General features: G+C 42.8%; 1 protein-coding gene across 28 annotated transcripts in view; it reads left to right on the top strand.

Annotated features, from left to right (window-relative positions):
• Positions 1-21,671, top strand: part of Shot (dystonin-like protein short stop) — a 91,514-nt gene that overhangs the window by 42,683 nt on the left and 27,160 nt on the right. For 11 of the 28 annotated variants that reach the window (XM_070654142.1, XM_070654141.1, XM_070654149.1 and 8 more), the window contains 10 exons: positions 603-1,053; positions 1,130-1,387; positions 1,832-2,405; positions 2,619-2,642; positions 2,819-3,289; positions 3,367-4,572; positions 4,660-4,743; positions 5,861-6,082; positions 10,791-10,906; positions 11,034-20,382. In XM_070654142.1, the coding sequence (XP_070510243.1) occupies positions 603-1,053; positions 1,130-1,387; positions 1,832-2,405; positions 2,619-2,642; positions 2,819-3,289; positions 3,367-4,572; positions 4,660-4,743; positions 5,861-6,082; positions 10,791-10,906; positions 11,034-20,382 (12,755 nt within the window). The remainder of the gene's footprint in view (positions 1-602; positions 1,054-1,129; positions 1,388-1,831; positions 2,406-2,618; positions 2,643-2,818; positions 3,290-3,366; positions 4,573-4,659; positions 4,744-5,860; positions 6,083-10,790; positions 10,907-11,033; positions 20,383-21,671) is intronic. The other 17 variants (XM_070654158.1, XM_070654155.1, XM_070654156.1 and 14 more) reach the window with 4 other exon arrangements.

The raw sequence follows: 21,671 nt of genomic DNA, 5'->3' as shown, positions 1-21,671 counted from the left end.
AAGCTAATATCGAGATCCATTTGTATCGTAACTTTTTTTTTTTTTTTTTATCGTTGTGTTATCTTGAACCACACTTGTGGTTTTATCTCACAAAGACGGCTTTCACGGGTACAGCCCTACCTGTGTTTCTCTCATTTATGCATTCCCCGTGCGTGAAGTACAGTTCCCGCGGGTTCTAGCGTGGTGCGCGTTCTTTCTGGTCACGGTTACCTGACCAGAATCGTTTCCGGCCTCGGTTCGTACACCGTAACGTCGCGCCATCGGTAGTCGTCGTAATTATGCTTTCTATACCTGCATCTTGCAGGTATCTGACATTGGTATCAGGTTGCAAGGAAAAGCGAAACTACGGATAAAGTATCTATTATTCGATATCACTTGTGATATGATTTATCGGATTTTTGCAATAGGGACAGATAATATTCAGATTTTTAATCAAACGTCATTAGTCTACGAACGTCGGCAGAGTCACTTTCGCTTTCAAGTATTATTAGAAGTAATTTAATTTAATTAATTTTTTTTTTTTTATCAAGAAAATTAATTAGAAATTTATTGCATTTGCACACGTTGCGTGACTTACGTTAGCCTTCTTGTATCCTGCACAGATGTTGATACCCCCGAACCAGATGAGAAGTCCCTGATAACATACATCTCGTCGCTCTACGATGTGTTCCCGGAGCCTCCAGCTATTCATCCTTTGTATGATGCCGAGGCTCAAAGACGGTCCGCGGAATATCGTGAGCTCGCGAGCTCCCTTCATTTATGGATTCGCGAGAAAATGGTCCTCATGCAGGAGCGATCTTTCCCGCCAACTTTGATCGAGATGAAGAAACTAGCGGCAGATAGCGCAAAATTCAAGAACGAGGAGGTACCGCCGCGGTACAGAGACAAACAGAGATTGACGTATATTTTCCGAGACTTACAGAAATATTTCGAAGCAGTGGGCGAAGTGGACATGGAAGCCGAGTTACATATTGACATCATCGATAAGAACTGGAATCGCTTAATAATGTTGCATCAAGAACGCGAGCAGGCTATTATAGACGAAATTAAACGGTAAGCTCGATCATTGTAAATAAAAAATGTGTATATGTAGGTATAACAATGCATGTAAAAATATTTTATTTCACAGACTCGAGCGACTGCAACGACTCGCTGAGAAAGTGCACCGCGAGATGAAAACAACTGACAACAGATTGGAGGAACTTGAAAGACGTGTGGAAGACGAGGCACGCAGGCTCGATCGCCTCCATCCTTTGGAAGCGAAACATGCGGTGGATCTGCTGGAACAGGACATACGCAGCACAGAAACCCAGATACAAAATATATTTACTGACGTGCACACCCTTACGGAAGGTAGATACAGTCAGGCGCCTGAGCTTCACAAAAGGTAAAGTTATTAATTAGATTGTTTCTACTTTCGTAATCTTTGCTAATGAGTGAAGTATTAACGCGCTTTCTATCGCCAGGATAGTAGCTTTCGAAAATCAAATTATGCACGTATCGTGTTTAACGACTTTCCAAATATGTCGGGACGTGTTTGAATATCTTAGTAAATTTACAAAAATTTTTTTTATTTATGTTTTGCAAGCCAGTATTTTTAAATAATTAAATGACTAATAAAATAATAAAAATTAATGTGATAATTGCTGCCAAACATATTGTAACGTACGAGCGAAACGTCGGCAAGATCGAAAGGCCTCCGCGCCGGTACATTAAGAAAGAGCCGCGACTAATAGAAGCGGACCGTCAAGAGCGATGTCGAACGCGATTCTTAACCTCGAAATAAAATTTTCTTAGAATAATCCCTTACATATGCCTATTTACATTTCAGAGTGCAGAAATTGCATCAAAGATGGGTTGTACTGCGATCTCTTCTACATAGACGTCTGGTGCAACCGCTGTCTGCGGTTTCTTTCCCCGTGGAAGAGCGGGTTGTCACGAAACACCGCACTACCGTCCATGAAACACGGTTGGTTGATACCAATCCACACTTCCGCGCATTACACGATTGCATAGATTGGTGTAAGAGCAAATTGAAGCATTTACAAGAAGCGGATTACGGATCAGATTTGCCCAGCGTGCAAAATGAATTGGATGTACATCATCGAGAGCACAAAAACATCGATCAATTCCAGGCCAAGGTCGACAAGTGCGTACAAGCGAAAAACAATTTCCACGGCGAGGAACTTACATTGTACAGCCAGCATCTTAGTACTCTGCAGAAGCTCTACGCTGAACTTCTTGCCGTATCGAATAAGAGACTTTCCGATTTGGACACTCTGCACGATTTTATACAATCTGCCACTGGTGAATTGGTTTGGTTGAATGCCAAGGAAGAAACGGAAGTCACGCGTGACTGGAGCGACAAGAACCTCAATGTGCAGAGTATCGAACAATATTACGAGGTTAGTCATTATTGAGCGGCTTTTTTTAAAAGTAGAAGTGATGAAAGTCCACTTTTGCTATTTATAAGATCTATATATGTATACATAAATTGTATACATAAATTGTATACATAAATTGCACATAATGTATTTAATTAAATCTAAACTATTTAACATATAAAATATCGTGGTTACTTGATTATAATTAAATTGAAATGTCTTTTTTTTTTAAAGCAAACATATGGATCTGGTATAGAGGTATAACATGCAATAAAAATACTTATATTTTTTGTTTTGATGTAATATAATGTTTAATTTTGTTACATATTATTTTTTATTTTAATTTTTTTTATTAGAAATTATGTACGTAGATATGTTAATTTAAAAAAATTGATTATTCTTTTTAATTAATAAGATATTTTACTTATTTGCAGTCTTTGATGAGCGACTTAGAGAAACGCGAGATACAATTTTCGGCAGTACAAGATCGCGGTGAAGCGCTAGTACTTCAGCATCATCCTGCAGCCAAAACCATCGAAGCTTATATGTCCGCAATGCAAACACAATGGGCCTGGTTATTGCAGCTTTCCTTGTGCCTTGAAGTACATCTGAGACACGCCGCGCAAAATCAACAATTTTTCAAAGATATTCAGCAGGCTGAACAGTGGATTTCCAAACGGGACGAAACATTAAATACTGTTTATTCACAATCTGATTTTTCATTGGACGAGGGAGAACGGCTTCTGAAGGGCATGCAAGAGTTGCGCGAGGAGCTTAATAATTATGGTGATCACGTACAAAGACTCGTGGAGAGAGCAAAGGATATCGTGCCTATGAAGCAACGCAAGCAACCTGTTACGCGACCGTTACAGGTCACTTGCATATGTACCTACAAACAAGTTAATGTAAGTATTTCTTAATATCAAGAGGTAAAATGCACACTACATTTACGTATACATTCTTATCTGTATTATCTTTGCAGATGTCTATCGAGAAAGGAGAACAGTGCACGCTGTACGATAATTCCGGCAGAGTTAAGTGGCGCGTCAAGAATACACAAGGAGTGGAATCTCCTGTACCAGGTGTCTGTTTCGCATTACAACCTCCAGATAAAGAAGCACTGGAGGCTGCGGAAAGATTAAGACGACAATATGACAGAAGCGTTGCTCTCTGGCAACGAAAACAATTGAGATTAAGGCAGAACATGATATTCGCTACTATCAAGGTTGTCAAGGGTTGGGACCTCCCGCAATTCTTGGCGATGGGGCAGGATCAACGTACTGCTATTAGGAAAGCGCTGAATGAAGACGCAGAGAAGTTGCTATCTGAAGGAGATCCGACGGATCCGCAACTCAGGAGATTAAAACGAGAGATGGCGGACGTCAATCGATTGTTCGACGATTTTGAGAAGCGCGCTAGAGCCGAAGAAGAATCAAAGAATGCCGGACGCATTTTCAACGATCAAGCGTCTTCGCTTCAACAGGCACTCGACGAGGCCGAGCGAGTACTAAACGCTCGCATAGCGGCGCCCTTACCTCGAGATCTCGACAGTTTGGAACATATGGTATTGCAACACAAAGACTACGAGCAAAATTTGCAACGTTTGGCGACGGATGTGGAAGAAATGCAGCAGACATTCCGCGGGATTACCCTGAAGACTCCAGCGATGAGGAATAAACTTGATAATATTATGACCAAATGGAAGCATTTGTGGAATCTGAGCAGTTTGTACATTGAGCGCTTGAAATGTGTCGAAATCGTGCTATCCAGTCTTGAAGAAAATACGGCAGCTATTTCAGAATTTGAAATCAAATTGGCTTCTTTCGGAGAATTACCATCGGACGTGAAAGGCCTGCAATGCGTGTTGGAGGATTTGATGGTTCTCCAGAATGCTATCGCACAGCAACAAGTATCGGTGGATCAATTGAACGAGGACGCGCATAATGCTAGACGTCTTGTGGAGAAATCGAGACCTAATCACCGTGGTCCGCATGGTGATATGGACAGATTGGATGCTGAGGTTAACAAACTGAATGCGCGATGGACGAACGTTTGTGGACAACTAGTCGATAGACTGCGCAGTGCCGAAACCGCCTACGGATTAGCACAGCAATATCAAAGTTCGTATCAAAATGAGGTGGACTTTGTCGACGAGTCTTATGGAAAATTAGAGCTGGAGAACACAAAGGTAACGTAAACGATTTTATTTTACTCTTTAACGTGTTGTTGATAAAATATTAATTTTAAAAAATTACAATTTTTTTTATGGCTTTAGAACCTGTTGAGCAAAGTATTGGATCGCACACCGGCAATTGAGGCGGTAAATCTCACAGGCGGCAGACTGATCCGTGAAGGGAAGGTGAGAACATGCGGATCGTTAAGTATAATTTGGTGCTAGTAAGCCTTATAGGTAGCCTTAGCTTACGGTGTGAATGCCTGCATGAATGGAGTTCTGCGTGTGTCTTACATACATACAGGTGTCATTACAGTTACATTGTACGCGCCACGAGGTTCTCAGAAATTATACGCGCGACGAGCCTTTTTATTTAGCGTCTCGTCGAAGCGGCCGTTTTTTCTGGAGTACCGAGCAAGCAGTCGCAAGACGCACCAAGACGCGTTACATCTGCAGTGTAAACATGAACGTTCCTTTACAGTCAAATTTCTGATGCTGTCTTTTTCCACCGTCTTCTCGACGACGTCATGGCAATTTTCTAGCGGTAAAATTCTCTATTTACGTCCGGGACCCGTGCCATTAAATGGCACAAACCATCTTAACTGCCATTCATTAAATATACTCACTTATGTAACGTAAGCAGACTATACGATCTAAAGGCAACGCGCATTTGTAACATCACTGGCCTTTCTCTCCTTTTTAACTTCAACGGTAACCTCGTTAACATAGTTACATCAGAAGCACGATTGAATGAGCTGCACGACTTCGCCTTTAGCGGCGACTTAGTGCTGATTTTTGTAAATTCTAGATGTCGCATATCGCTTAGGTGCTTAACACAATGCGATTGATATTTCCCTGAGCCGCTAGAGTCCCAGATAACCCAGTGAGGTATAATGGCATGCGCGCTACAGCGAGATAGAATCTGACAAATTAATACATAGAAAATTTACAAAAATATGTAATGAATACATTTCGGTACGAATTCGGCATATTTCTGCTCTTTATCGATATTAATTGTGGCGCAATTTAATCAATAGCTTGGTGCGATTACAAAGTGGTTTCAAAATTATTTTGAACGCATTTAGATTAACGTATTTGCGGGTTTAACCGGCAGCTATCATTAACGCACTTGTTTATCGGAAGTACCACATTGGGTTGTCGAAAGATCATAAAGATCGCAAGTCGCGCGGTGAAACCGCGCGTCTCGTCTCTAGCTGACGCTTTCAGAATCGCTAACGGTAATTAGCACATTACACACCGATCTAATTACACTAACCATAACGGACTAACCGGAAACCCCTAGATTTATGGACAGAGGCTCCGAGCGTTTAAAGAACAATTGGAAGATATCTGTCCGTCGTTGGATGCATCGGTGAAGAGGCCACGGAGAGATTCCGTTATTACGGTCGATAGTGTTGCGCGTGATCTAGATACCTTGAATCGAAGATACACGAACCTCGTGAACCTGCTTGAGGAGCGAGTTAAGCAGCTGGCACAGTTACATCCTGAAGACACTTCACTGCAGGTAAGATTTGCATCTTTTTATTTCTCTGCGGTTTCTCGAAACTGCCTGTGAAAATAGGCCACATTTTTTTTTTTTTTTTTTTCGGCAAAGCTTTGGAATTTTTTTTTTTTTCTTTAGTAAAAAAAAACCGAAAGTGACAGTTTATCAAAGCATCGTTTAACATTTAAAATAATATTTATTGATTACAAGGAATAAATTATGCAATGTATAATTGTCGGAGTTATTTTCAAGGATATCAGCGTTCGACATTCGTAATTTTTTATCGTTATTATTGAGCAATCGCGGCAGCTTGAAGGGCCGCAGGCGAGGTGCGCCGTCGGATATTTTAGATTAGCTTTAACCTTCGCCACCTATGCCATGTCGAAACGTGAACGGGAATCAATGCCGAAGCACGACGAGGTAATAAAATTCTAAAGAATTCTTGAACTTTGTCAGATTTTGCACGGTTTTCAACCCACTGTGGCTGTAGACTCTCGATCGTAACACTTCGACATTCGGCTCATCGCGCGATAACAAATTAGAATTATTTCTAATCACGCGAAGGTGATTTATTACGTCAAAGTTATTCGGGATGCGAGTTCCGTATCGATTCTCGTAGCGAAAGGGAACTATTTGCGAATAGCGAAGAGTTAACGATGTTAATATCAAACAGATCTTTTTTTTCATCTCACAAAATACAAGGGAAAAAAAAATTTATTTACTCAATTTTTGCATAATTAAAAACGTTTCCGTGTACGCCGATGCTTATAGTGCTCTTTAAAGTTAAGTAGTGTTCGCGATAATCGGTCACGGTGTTCGATTGAGTGACACGCGTGGGCTTCTTCGATGCGGAATGAGGGAGGCGTATTTTTTGGGACTCGATCGAGATTCCTCGGCGACCGCGTGCGTGACATGAGCTGAAATTAATGAGCAACGATGAACGAACGCTCTCATGAGTTCTCGAGAATCCGCGCGTACGTGCCCACATCTCTCCCGCAGGTATAATTATATTTCGAATGACGGCGACGTCAGAAATAGCTGCTATTTTTCTCGATGCTATTACATCCTCGGCCGACGCGTACACGCCGGAAGACGGATGTACTTTTTTTTTTTTCTCTTCCCCCGTTCTTTAATCGCAACCGGTTCACGTGCGCTTGCCGCCGTCACCGTCGCGCTCTATCACGTTTGTCACGCTGATACCTCGGGGTTTATTCTCGCGATCGTGATCGAGCGGAACAGCCGTTTTGACATGCGACCGACTTTCGCGCAAAGGTGTGCGAAATCGTGCTTTTGTGCGGTCGGATCGAACTGAAATCCTTTCGAACAAAAACTCAATTCGAGTTTGATTCAGTTTTTCCCCCCACGAGCCGTTTACACGTTGACTTGGAAATGAAGTCATAAGCTTGACTTTTTCTTTTACGATTTCAATCTTGAAACTCTTGATTAAAAAATTAATTGAATTTTTAATGATTCGGAACTTCACTTTCCGTCTCCGGTTTACGACAGCCTTTTGTCTTTCCTGCTTATCGCGTTGGGCGTATGTAGAGATCAATAGAGTTGCACGATATGCCGACGCGAGGATAGAACGAAAAACCAATAGCGCGTTTACACCTGTTGAGGCCCCTAGTTTAAATTGCAAATGAGAACAAATTGCGTATTTACTAATCAACGCACGTTTAAATTAATTACATGCATTTTAAATAAATTTATCGCGCCTCTCAGGAAACGTAGCTCGGCTGCTACAATATTACCCCACCGTTTTATCGACATTATGCTCCACTAATTAAAATGCTCAATCTTAATTCTTGAATGAAGAAATCAGCGATGCGCGCTTTAAAAATAAATTTCTAATTCCCGCCGCGACGCGGGCATCAGTCAGGATTAACCGAGGGACAAGACCATCGGTCTTCGATGCTCTTAATTCTCAACATATCGTTCACCGTCGCGGTATATTAGCCTCGCGATGAATTTACAATCCCTAGTAACATCCGCGTGTGACCAGAGGCTGTTAAACGAGCTATGGTCCACTCGCAACGGCTAGCAACGATTGCGGAAAGTGTGCTTGGAACGAAGACGCGCAATCGATTATGTAATCGGAATTAATGACGGTTGTTCGGAGTCATGGCTCGTTAAAGCAAGGTCAATTTTTTTTTTTTTTTTTTGCGCGAATGAAAAGGTCTCCCGGGGTCCTAGAGTAAAGTTCCTGAACGAATTGCTAGTGAAGCACCCACGCTTAACAGCGCCACTGGACCGTCGGTGCGTCGGCGCCGCCACTCGCGTCTCCTCCGACGGCCGGCGTCGTCAGAAGAGGCAGAAACGAGAGCCGCCGCAGTGAGAGAGCGTCGGTTGTGCGGCTGACCATTCATCCGTCGAGCATGCTCGCCGGTCGTACGAGCGATTAGAAACGTCGTTATTGTCGTCGCGAGCGCGATAGCGCCTTCGCTTCCGACGTGCCCATCTCGATGAGCGATCACGATGATCGTGCGAAAGGTACGGAAGAACGGCGCGGAAGGCGGCACGTCGCGTGTTCCGGAAACGGAATTCGCCGGTACCCATCGGAAGTCGGAAGTGCCGGCAACTCCCGAGTCCACCTTACTGTTTAAATGTTTATTGACTCGTGTGAAAATTTTATAATTATTGTGATACGCGGCGAGACTTTGGAGCCGATGATTAACATATGTCAAAACTAGCCGCGACGTGTAATCGTAGTTTCAGATGTTTCTCTTGCTTTTTGTAATTTTTTGAAAGTGATAAGTTGCATATTCTTTACGATTCTAATGTTTATTTGAAGTTTATGAAATTACTTTTTATTTAGCAGCTTTTTTAAATCCCTTTATTAGTATATTTTTTGATAAATTGTTGCGAGAGGAATTTTATTGCTCTTTAAATTCCGACTTTGTGATATTATTGCATTAAACCTTTGCGCGAAGAGGAACACTTTGATGTGTTCATCCTTTGCGAAGCTCTGGATATATTCGCCGGTTCTTTTTGTGGTTTTAATCACGAACCACTCGCGCACGTTGCTTCATCAGCTGCATTGTTATATACTTTTCCCGGGGTAGCTCGCGTCTTTAAATTCTCACCGTACTCGGCGTGCCTAACAGCGGATTCTTATTTTAACGCATGCACGGAGTGACCCAGAAACTGATCGACGTACCCGGGAGAGAGAGAGAAAGAAAACAACGAGGTTTCATAAATTATAAAGAATTTTTTTTGTGCAACAAACATCTCGCGGATTTCTTTGACTTTCGATAACTCGTTTACTTTTAATCCCCGCCGTTTCGGAATTCGAAGATTACGCTGACGTTTCGAAGGCAAAGTGATTGCCATTTTTTATTTTATTTGTTTAACGTGACATCGTAAATACTTTAAAATGATATTGCATCGCGTAAAAACCACGTGCGTGCGTCATGCTGTTGGCGATGAAACTGACAATAAGACGTAACGCTCAAAATATATCCTATGTATATTATTAAGTGAAGTTGAACGACTTTCCGATCATTTTTTAAACGTCAGACCTGCGAGATCAGAGCAAGTAAATTAATTTTTCGTTCATGCCATTGCGCAACTGATATGAATACGATCAATCGCCCGAAGGTCGGCGATCATATCAGTATATAATTTCTTCGATCGGTAAATTTACGATGCAGTTAAATTGAGCACGTCAGCTTCACGCCATTATTAATATTTCTTGAATTGTCAGTAAATTTTTATTATCGCGATATTTTTTTATATCGGAATGATTAATACTGTTAGTACCGACAGAAAAATAGAAATATTTTAGTAAGCTTGAAAAACGTACCTATATGAAAAAAGAAATTGTAGTAAATAATTTTTTGTTTAAGCACCTTTGACATTAATTTAATTACCATTAATTTATTTGCATAGACAATAGCAAATTGAAATTCATGAAGTTTTTTTCAGATTTTTTAACGACAGCAACGTGTGTCAAGTATTTTTATAGATCGCGTTAATTATCGACTACTGTCTCGCGTCAAAATTTATGCGCGTTTGAATTTTGTTCAATGCCTCCGTGTAATTAAATTATGTATTTCATCAAGATTCCAAGGTCCTTGCTCGTTCTTTGCTTTATGTCGAACCGCTACGTGTCCCTCCATATTTTTTCACGTTCCCAAGTTGACAATGACAGCATTCGCGATGACATAAGCTGGTGACGTGAACCCACGGCCTACGGCTGTGAGGCAAGGCCGGGGTACATAGCACATTTCGAAATTTCGCGTTTTAATGCGCGATGCCTTCCGTTCGGAATTAGGTAATTAAAAGCAAGTCGTGCCGGATAAAATTTTGCGTAAGAGTGGCTTGCGTTCGGCGCGTGCGTGTGCAATGCTATATTTAAGAATCCTCGTCTCGGCTGAAAGATTGCCGCGCGGCACGTGGTCCAATTATACGCTGGTCTCGCCGCATGTAAACTTGTGTATCGTCGCGCGGGATGACTCATTTGAATGCATGCAAAAAGTCCGTGGACGATTCACAACGTGCACGTCGCGATCGTTAATCAACTTGAGGCAATCGTAGACCGATCTAAATGTATCCGGTGTTTTTAAAAAGGATAGAACGTGTTTTAAGCGGCTTTTGTATTTAAATTTAATTACCGAAAATTACATTTTTTTTTTTTTTTTTTGGCGAACGTCGTGTTCGACGTATATATAGAAAGTATGCGTAAAATTAACTAGATGTTTCCTGCTAGTCATAAAATGTTTGATTTCAGCGTGTTCTTCAAGAACAAAGGCCGCTGCGGACTTTCCGCACAGAGTTCAACATATACGAAAGCACTACTAGCGAGGAGCGTTACACATCCACAACTACACACTACACTCAGTCGCAGTGAGTAATTAAGATTGCGTTTCGAAGATTCTCCAGTTACCTTAGATTAGTTTTAAAAAAATGGATTTAATCTCACGATTCGTGTGCATTTCGATTCATCATTTACTCTCGATAACTCTTACCGTAGATACACCTCCGAGAGACATGAGTCCACCGAGACGACGTACTCGAGCGAGATTTCGAAACGAAGTTACAGCGCGGAGCAGGCCGTGTATCGTCCTAATGGCGAGACCATCAGCCCGGAGGCTGGTAGCCTGCTCAAGCGTTCACATGAGAGCAGTACAGCGAACTCCAATAGGCGACACCAGCAACACGAGTTCTCGTCCGTCGTGGACGGTGGATTTAGTAGCGAGTTTAGGGATCTTAAGAGGGTGGCGCGGGTTGACGACGCGGGTGTTATCGCGGAGAACGTGATTGACGTTAGGGGTATCGTAGATCCGAGCACCGGCGAGCTCCTGACCGTAGGCGAGGCGATTCGGCTCAGGATTCTCGACGTTAGGAACGGTAGGATAGCGACGTCGAGTGACGGCAGGACGAGCGTATCGATCGAGGATGCTGCTCGCGACGGTATCATCGACGCGACTCTGGCCGATCGACTATTAGGTCCATGCGGGGTGAATGAAGAAGGTCATCGGGTGTCTCTGCTCGAGGCGATCCAGCGGGAGCTCTGCGACGCTGAGCGGGCCGACATCGCGGACCGAGTTAAGGTAACGACAGCAAGTCGCGAAGACGGTGGCGGAAGTACCACCGCCACCACAGGATTTAGCGTTGTCGATGCGATGAGAGAGGGTTTGTTGGATCCGGCGACGGGGGAGGTCATCGCCGAGAACGGCGAGCGGATCTCGATTGAAGAGGCGTACTCGCGCGGCTATCTCACGAAGGTAGATGTGACCGTTAGGGTATCTCGTAATGCCATCGCGCTTTCCGACGCAATATCTCAAGGTCTTGTGGACGATCGGACCGGCCGCGTCGTCGATAGGATTACTGGCGAGTCTCATTCATTGGACGAGGCCGTGGAGAAGAGTATTGTCGATCCGAACGTTAAAGAGATTGTTGACACGAGAAGCGACTGCAAAGTGACGGTGGCCGAAGCCATAACGCGCGGTATACTGAACGCTAAGAGCGGTAGATATATGCACGGTTTATCAATGGAGAAGCTACCGTTTAAAGAAGCTCGTCGACGGCAGTTGATCGTCAAGCCTATGACGCTGAAAGATTGCTGCGATCTAGAAATTATCGACGACAGAGGAAGAATCGCCAGTCCGGCACATCGCGATAAATTAACGATACTAGAGGCTATATCCCGCGGCGTATTAGATTCCGATAATGTCAAATCTATAGTAGATACTCGAACCGGCGAAATGATCACGCTAGCTGACGCTTTAACCAGTGGAATAATTAAAATTGACGGTATATATCGCGATATGCTAAATGCCGATGAGTTTCCTATCCCTCAGGCCGTCGAGAAGGGCCTGATTACATCGGTGACTCAAAAGAGCATTTTCGATATCGACGGTTTCAAGGATCCGGTTTCTGGCGAATATATCAGTTTGAACGCGGCACTGCTCAAGGGTCTGATTAGCTCAAAGTCAGGCGGAACTTTTACAATCGACTTGAAAACTGGAAAGACAGTCTCGCTGAGCGAAGCGGAGGAGCAGGGCTATATCAGACCGGAAGTTCTGGAGATGCTGAATCGCGGCATCGGCGTTACCGAAAACGGGCGCGAGGTGAGCGTCCTCGAAGCTGTGCTCCTCGGATTACTCGACCCGAAGTCCGGTCAGTTACTAGATCCGCGAAGCAAGAGAATAGTGCCTTTAGAAGAGGCGATTAAACGAGGACTTATCACTCCCGACGGCGCCGCGCTGCTCACCAGCTTGCTGAATATCGCGGTCACCACGCAGACTGTAACCAAAACTGTTAAAAGATACGTGACAACTCTACAAACTGGCGAGACTGTTACGAGAGATTACAAAATTAGCTACGACGAGGCATTGAGCAGTGGGTTGATCGACGAAAGTAAAAATGAATTTAGAGATCCCGATTCGGGAGTAACGATGTCTATCGAAGACGCCTTCGAGCACAGCTTGCTCGGCGACGACGTTCGTCAACGCGTTGAGCGCTCGCAAGAATTTACTCCGGACTCGTTACAGACGACATTCGAAAGCACTTTAACGGCAAATATCGATGAAGCACCGAGAGGTAGAAGAAGCGAATCGCCACCTCGAGCTATTGGCACGGTTACTACTATTATTACTAAAGAAATTGCTCCGCGAGCATCATCTACGCCGATAAAAGAATCGTCCTCAGTTACAATGATGATCGCACCGTCACCTGATTCTGTCTCCGCACGCGATACAACAGAAAAAGCGATCTCGTCATCTGCTAAAGTTAGCGAGTCAAAGTGGATGTCTCAAATGGCATCGAAAACAAGTTCGTTTGAAGAATTGCAAAAATCAAATGTGGGAACAGAAGAAATTACCTCAGTTACGCCAATTACGAGTCGGATGTCGGAGAGCATGAAATTCATAGAAAACGAACGTATTTCTACAGATAAACGAGTATTCGAGCTGCCGACTGATGGCTGGACACTCGCCGAAGCTATCGATAGGAAATTATTCGATGCTGTTACAGGCCTTTTTATAATTCCTGGTACCGACAGATTAGTTTCTTTTGAAGAGTGCATTAAGCTGCAAATAATTAATCCGAATTCTGGCTTTGTTATCGATCCCAACAACGGAAGAAAAGTATCTTTAGTACGAAGCTTGGAAAAAAATATTCTCGACTCTACGGGACACTACTGTTATCCGCAAAAAATCTCGATGAGAGAAGCGATCGCGAACGGATTAATTATATTAGAAGGCGGTTTAAGTTTAGAAAGCGATAATGCTAACCAGCGGCTTCTTCAAATTACGAGAGTTTCAGGTAAGCCGGATAAATTAGAGTTGACGCACGTTAGCGATCCTTCTCAACAAATGGAAATAAAAACCAGCGACGAAACATCGATGCCGGATCCAGTACAAGTAGCTCAAGGTGTGATTTATGATCCAGGAACGGCCCTTGTGATCTCCACGAAAACTGGCAAATCTTCGAGTTTGTTAACCGCAGTTTCCGAGGGAACGATACCGTCTACCGCCGTTATCGTTAAAGATCCAACGACGGGTAAAGATATTAGCATGGCAGACGCTGTCGACCGCGGTATTCTTGATACTAACACGCGCGAATATAAAATCGACGATGGCAGAAAGATATCTTTAATCGACGCGGCAAAGTTCGGAGTAGTGGCTGTTCTCGGTGCTCCTCTCGCGGCTACCGCTGCAGCTATAGAAGCAGTACAGAAAACGATGGTCAAAGATCCAATAACTGGAAAGAAAATACCGAGAGAAGTCGCTATTGAACGTGGCATTATTCCGATGGATAATAATGTAACTTCACCAATTATTGAATCTGCAAGCGGTACGCCCGATGAAAGTGAAAAAGATATCGCGAAACATACCGATAAATCTATCGGCGTATTAAAAGAAGAATCTAAGAGTGCAACTTTAATTGCTTCGAAATCTGTCGATGTTCCGGACGGTGAAAACTTAGGCATGAAAACTAGAGCGCGAGTGACGGTCGAGCCGAAATATCAAGTTACGATCGGAAAAGCGAGAACGTTATCGCAGAGTCCCGAACGAGAAGCGAAGCCTATTATTCTACAAAAAATGAGAAAGAGGATAGTTAAAGTCGAGGAAGCATTACAGAGCGGTCTCATCGATGTGGAGACAGCGGATACTTTCGCGAAAAAAATGTGTAACGAGAAAGGCGAGCCGATTACACTTTCGGAGGCGATCCGCGACGATCGAATCGACGCTAATCAGGGACAAATCACAGATCCGCAACGAGGCGACGTGCTTAGCATCAAGCAGGCTATTGATCGCGGGATTCTGGATCCAGAGAACGCGCATATGCTGGTGCCCTTGGCAAAAAGCTTATCCGTGCATAGTTTGTACAAGCAAGGTTTAATAGATCCTTCGGAAGGTAAAATCGTCCATCCGGAAACGGGCGCGCATCTCACTCTTAACGAAGCTATAGTATGCGAGATAGTTGATCCTTTGTCTAATGTGATGTTTACAACCGACGGCCACACCGAAACTCTGCAATCTGCAATTGCAAACGATACTATTGATGCAGAGAGATCGTTAGTTAAAACGCAAGGCGGTAGCATGAATTTAGTTAAAGCGATAGAAAATAAAGTATTTAAATTAAAAGAGCCGGCTGGATCTTTTAATATTCCACCGGCGGGAATGACGTTCCCCGTTGCGCTTAAACGCGGATTGATAGACATTAGTAAGAAAGAAATACGTCATCCGATTACTGGAGAATATTTGCCATTAAAGGATGCAATAGAAGATGATTTTATTATGACGTTACCACATCCGGTGGCTCCCGACAGTATCGAAATAACGATGGCTTTAGAATCGGGATTGATTGACAGAGACAATGCCGTATTTTTTCATCCTACTACGGGAACTCCGATTCCGATTGTCGAAGCTGTCGAGTCTGGATTGCTTATTATAAAACCACCGGATTGCAGTGAAAACACAGCCGCGGTTACCGAAACGATTACATCTTATCACACTATCACAACGAAAACCGTTGAACTTTTGCCCGGTTATGCGCTGAAGAGCGCGATGGAAGTACAAGATATTAATACTGGTAATATTATTACGATCGAAGAAGCTCGACAACGGGGTATTATCAAAGATGAATCTGAAACCAGGCAGGAATTTACGACAAAAGATATTAAAATGTCTTTCGATCATGCGGTGGAAAAAGGATTGATAAATATGAATGAAGGTACTTTCACCGATCCTTCCACAGGTATCACAATGCCTATTGCCAAAGCTGTCGAGAAAGGAATTCTTAATACTTCAACTAGTAAAAGTAATTTTGGAACACCTAAAAAATTATCCAACGATAGTTTAACTGTGTTGGAAGCGGTGAAACAGATTTACGACGAAGAGAGTGGGACCTTTAAAGATCCCGAGACAAATAAATCTTACAATTTAACAGAAGCGATGAAAGTGGGCCTAATTGAACCTGATTCCGTACTTTATAACGTCAACACCAAAGAATCTATTACTACCAAAGAAGCAGTTGAAAAAGGTTTGCTCGATCCTGTTACTGGAAAAATAAATATTACGCGCGATCAAAAAAATCATTCGATTAGCATAGCGGAAGCAACGAAAATGGGTCTCCTGGCAGTTGTTGCCGCGCCAGTTTTAGCTGGAAAAGCAGTTGTCGACGCAATTTCAAATCGCAAGTTGAAAGAGAAAAAGCCGAGCGAATCTGTGACGGCAAAAATATCTGTTTTGCCGAGAGAATCAAGTTCGCCTTTAAGTCAAATTATTCAGAAACCTTACGAGGAGAAAAAATCAAGCAAAATGGAAATACAAAAACAAGTATTTTCAGATGTAAAAATGACCGAAGAAATTCAAATTACAGAGGCAGAAATGAAAGATGATAGTCAATTAAATAAAATTACGGACGAAGAAATGCCAAGGCACGTTTCAGTAACAATAACGAAAGACTTAACGCCTCAGATTCTTGCGGAGCTCGGAGTGTTCGATCCTGTGAAAGAAAAATTTTTGGATCCGGAAACGGGTACTGTTACGTCCTTCAACGATTTAGTTTTAAATCTACAAGTTTTTGATCCCGATCGTGTGCTCGTTAAAGATTTGTCGTCTAAAACGGATTTGTACGTTACATTACGCGAGGCAATAAATCGGCCGCTTGTAGATAGAAATGTCGCTTATATGGTCGATCCAAAAACTGGTAAAAAAATACCGTTCTTCGATGCGGTGCGTTTAGAATGGATCAAGCAAGAATCAGAGGATGAAGCAGAAGAATTTGAAGAATTTCAGCCTCTTGGTTTGCAAGAAGCTATTGACATCGGCGTATGTAATCCTATTACAGGAACGATTCGAGATCCGAAAACGGGAGAAACGCTCTCCATTAACGAGGCTATTGACGCGGGGATTATCGACGCTGACATGCTCGGCGTAAGAAATCCAATCACCGACGAAATCGTGCCATTTTCCGAGGCATTAGAAACCGGCGTCGTTAATCTTCATAAAGACATTGTTATTAATACAGAAACGAGAATGGAAACTGATATTACAACCGCATTCTTGCGAGGTTTAATCGTACCTGTTTCTCGTAAGCCGATTTCGCTGGAAGCTATTATCAGACAAGGACGCTATGACGCTGAGACGGGAAAAATAGAAGATCCTCTGACGAAACAATCGATCGATGTCGAGGAAGGTGTTCGTAGAAGCGTTATCGATGCATTTATTACAGAGATCGAAGACACAAAAGCCGGATCATCCGTCTCATTGGACGATGCGTTGTCGATGAATTTGTTAATTTCCAGTACAGGTCGTTTACGCGACACAAAAGCCGGAGAGCTTCTTTCTTTAGACGTAGCTCTCGATAAAGGTTTAATTATTACAACGCCGTTTGTGCCTTCGCTGATCGATGCAATTGTTCAAGAATACTATTCACCGAAAACTGGCCTCGTTTTAAATCCTATGACGGGAGAAAATTTAACGCTAAAAGAGGCATTAGCAATTGGTTACGTTAACGGCTCTACTACGGTGGTAAAAGACGATAGAAAAGATAGCGTTATTCCTCTCAGCGAAGCAGAAAAAAATAATTTGATAGATTTAGTAAGAGGAATATTAATTTATCCACATTCCATGACGTTGGACGTCGCTTTTGAAAAAGGATATATTTTGAGTACTGTGAAACCGTGGACGCTACAAGAAGCCTTAGCTCTTCAAATTTACGATCCAAATTCAAGCACTTTTAATATCGATGGTAAAAATTGCAGTTTAGAAGAGGCGCTCGAAAAAGGTTTTATTAGCAGAGACAGTCCATCGATTAAAGATCCGAGAAACAACGATATTATATCTCTGGCTGACGCTATTAAACACGGTTTTATTAACGCAAAAACCAGTACGGCAGTGGATCCGCACACTAGTGCGTCTCTTTCATTAATCGACGCGTTGGATCGCGGCTTTATAGTTCCAGCAAAACGTAAAATATCTCTGCCGGATGCAGTTTTCAAAGGATTGTACGATCCGAAGACGGGACAATTCACAATTCCCGACACGCAAGAAAAACTTCCTACTGATCGCGCGATTAAAATGGGCGTGATAGATACTACGACCGCGATTGTACGAGATCCCAACGGTGACGTAATGACGTTTAATAAAGCTATTAAAACCTCCATAGTCGATACAAAATCTGGAACAGTGAGCCATGCGAGAGGGCCGCCTGTAGATTTTCAGGAAGCGCTGGAACGTGGCTTGCTTCTCGAAACGAGAAGACCTATGAGTTTTAGCGAGGCAATTTCAAAGGGCATTCTCGATGAAAAAACGAATAAATTTTTAGATCCGCAAACGGGAATTTATTTAACTGTATTAGAAGCCATTCAAAAAAATTTAATAGACGCCGACTCTGTTACGGTCAAAGACACGAGCTCTAATATTTGGAAGACGAAGACGTTAATGGAGGCTATACAATCGGACTACATAGACGGCACTACCGGCTATCTCAAAGATCCTAGCAAGGGTAACAGAAACGTATCTTTGAGAGATGCTTTCGAATCTGGCCTTATCGTTGACAGTAGAGCGGCCGTATCTTTGCAGCGTGCTATTCATCAAGGATTGTACGACGATAATACCGGCAAGATCGTCGATCCGAGTACAGGCAGAGCCGTGACGTTGCATGAGGCGATGAGAAAATGTATAATCAGCCCTACGTTACCGTGCTATTGGGACAAACGTGGCGAACGTTTGCTGTCATTAGCGGAGACGTGTCGTGCCGGCGTGATCGACAGGCGTAGCGGTATGTTTAAAGAGCCAGGCGCCAGTGGATCGGTCTCGCTGTCGGTCGCGTTACAACTCGGTCTTATCGTCGACATAGAAAGCATGGGATTCGATCTCTACGAGGCAATATTAATGAACATGTACGACGTTTCGTCAGGGAAATTCGTTCACCCAACCAGCAACCGCAAGCTGACGTTAGCCGAGGCTTGTCAAGTAGATTTAGTAAATCCTTTGACGTCGATTATTAAATGCACTAGATCTAATAAATACATGCCGTTGGCCGAAGCAATTTCCTCGGGCATCGTCGACGACATTCGCGGCATGTATATTATTCGCGAGCTCAACAAAGCGATTAATCTGCAAGAAGCGGCGAAGAAGGGCTTTATCGTCACGTCGAAAATGCCTCTCTCGATCGAGGAGACGGTCAAGTGTCATCTTTATCGCGGCGACAGCGGCAAGTTCGCCAATCCTGCTGCAAACGAGTATCACGATCTTCTTCAAGCGATTAACTGCGGCCTTATAGACCCTGATACTATCGCTTTGAAAGATGCGACGACCGGACAGATTAAGTCACTGTTGACAGGCATTGAAGACGGCACGGTTGATGTATCGCGAGGACGAATATTAGATTCGAAAACGACACGAGCGTTTAATGTCGATGTAGCTCTGGAAAGAGGATTGTTGGTTACGATTGACAAACCTCTGGCGCAACAAATAGTACGTAAATCACCTCTAGAAGCCTCTAAAGCCGGCCTTGGCGACAGAAACGTTAAAGAATGCACCTTAGAAGAAGCGATTAAATATCAATTAATTGACGCGAATACATCAGTTGTAAAAGATTCCAGAAACGGTCGGTTCATAACGACGGCGAGAGCGATCGCAGATGGTATCGTAGATTCTTCAACGAAAGGTATGATTGAACTGAACGGCGGAAGCAAAAGAGAACCGCGTTTTGTGCGTTTCGGCGAGGTCACAGTATTTCTCAGAGAGCCAGTCACTTTCGAAGAAGCAGTCGAGAAAGAATATCTGTCACTGGAATCGGGCAAATTTACAGATCCGATCTCAAACGAACAATTAACTCTCAAGGAAGCAGTTGGTCTCGGTATCGTAGATTCAGACTCAGCGTTGATTAAAGACTCGCAGAAGAAAAAGTTCGTAAAATTGCCGGAAGCGTTCCGCAAAGGCATGATGGACTCGGAAAAGAGCAGCGTGCTGGACACGGCCACGTCTAAGTTGTACAGTTTATCGAAGGCCTTGGAAATCGGTCTGTTGATCACCCCGAAGAACGGCGTTTCGTTCATCGAAGCGCTACAGTTCGGCGTTTACAATCCGACGACGGGCGGTTTTCACGATCCTTTCGTTGTCACTTCTGTGTTAGATCGCAGACGTCTAACACTGGCGGACGCAATCGAGTCGGGACTGATCGATCCATCTACCACGGTTATTAAAGAACCGCTCACGGGTAATATCGCGAGTTTGTTAGAGGCAGTGGGTAGCGGGAAGGTAGATTCAATAGGAGGCAGATTAGTCGAAGACACTGACGGCAAGAGTATCGACTTCGTGAAGGCCTTGGAGCGGGGTTATATACTCGCCGCTGAAGCCAGGGTAAGTAGGACCAGCCAGAATGATGCCTATTACTTAATCCCGCGACTCCCGCATCGATTGACTCTACTTTGTTCTCCGTTTATTTTTTTTTTTTTTTTCCTCCCTTTGCTGTTTAAGTTACTCAAATTTATATCTCACATTCGAGTTTACGTTTGCTGTAATGTTTCCACTCACGATTTTTTAACAGCTTCTTTCGAGAGTTAGATGTGATTATCATTACGCTATCACACGAATCGATATTACGTTTTATTATGGCGCGATTCTCTTTTCGTCGCATTTCGCCTTGCCTTGATCTGACGTGAATTTTTATACCACTTTTATTCGCGAGAGAAAAGTCGCTTGCTGACATAACTTCGAATAGATTTCGAAATCTTCATTTTTTACTCGCATGACATTTTTATCTCGATCGAAAATTAAAATGAAATAATACGCGCGTAATATGCATGAGCATAAATTAAAATTTGTTCTCACTCTGGTTTTGTCTTTTTCGCCCTCTAATTAATGGAGGAATCATCCCCGTGCTTCCTTTTATCGGAATGCTCGCTTCAAAAGGTTTCTGAAATCTCAAACTCTTTTCGTCATATCATACTTTCGTGCTTATATTTCTCATTACCTTAATGTGGGTTCAGTAAAGGTCGACTATCATCATGAATCAGCAACACTAATTGGAACGTCGCGTTCTCTCGTACGGATCACTTGCAATCGACGATCCGCAAATCATTGGATAATATTGAACATCGCATCATGAACAATCTCCATTACGAATATCATTAATCCCAAGCCAAGTTTTGTCGCATCAACAACGCTAATTCTTTTTTAATAAATTAAGTAGCATTAATTTATAATTTTATCGTTAATCTATAATTTTATTATTAATTTAATAATTTCAACTTGCTTATTTTATTTTTCGTAATGAAAATTTATTCGCCTCATGTGCAGCGCAATCCAAACGTTACGTTTAATTACGTATGATTTATTTCAAAAATAGTTAAATATAAAAATACAGCGATTCTCAGTAAGCTTAATTATATATTGGATCATTCGGTTTATTAATGAGACGCTGATAATTTTCTTTGATCGATAAAAATATATATAAATCATTGAGCATACTAATATGTACGGCATGCTTGTATCAAATTAAACAAAAAGTGCAAATTAGCATTCTTCATTTTTCGTGTTCAAAATTAACGCTTGTACGAGAAGAAAAAGGATTTGGCTGAAAGGATATGCAACCATAATCACATCGTTGCTCTCTGCCTTTCATCATCCTTCAGCATTGGTTTAATTGG

The sequence above is a fragment of the Cardiocondyla obscurior genome, linkage group LG03 (genome assembly GCF_019399895.1).
Source record: "Cardiocondyla obscurior isolate alpha-2009 linkage group LG03, Cobs3.1, whole genome shotgun sequence".
In the NCBI taxonomy this organism is placed as follows: Eukaryota; Metazoa; Arthropoda; class Insecta; order Hymenoptera; family Formicidae; genus Cardiocondyla; species Cardiocondyla obscurior.
This window is presented reverse-complemented; position numbering and strand designations above follow the sequence as displayed.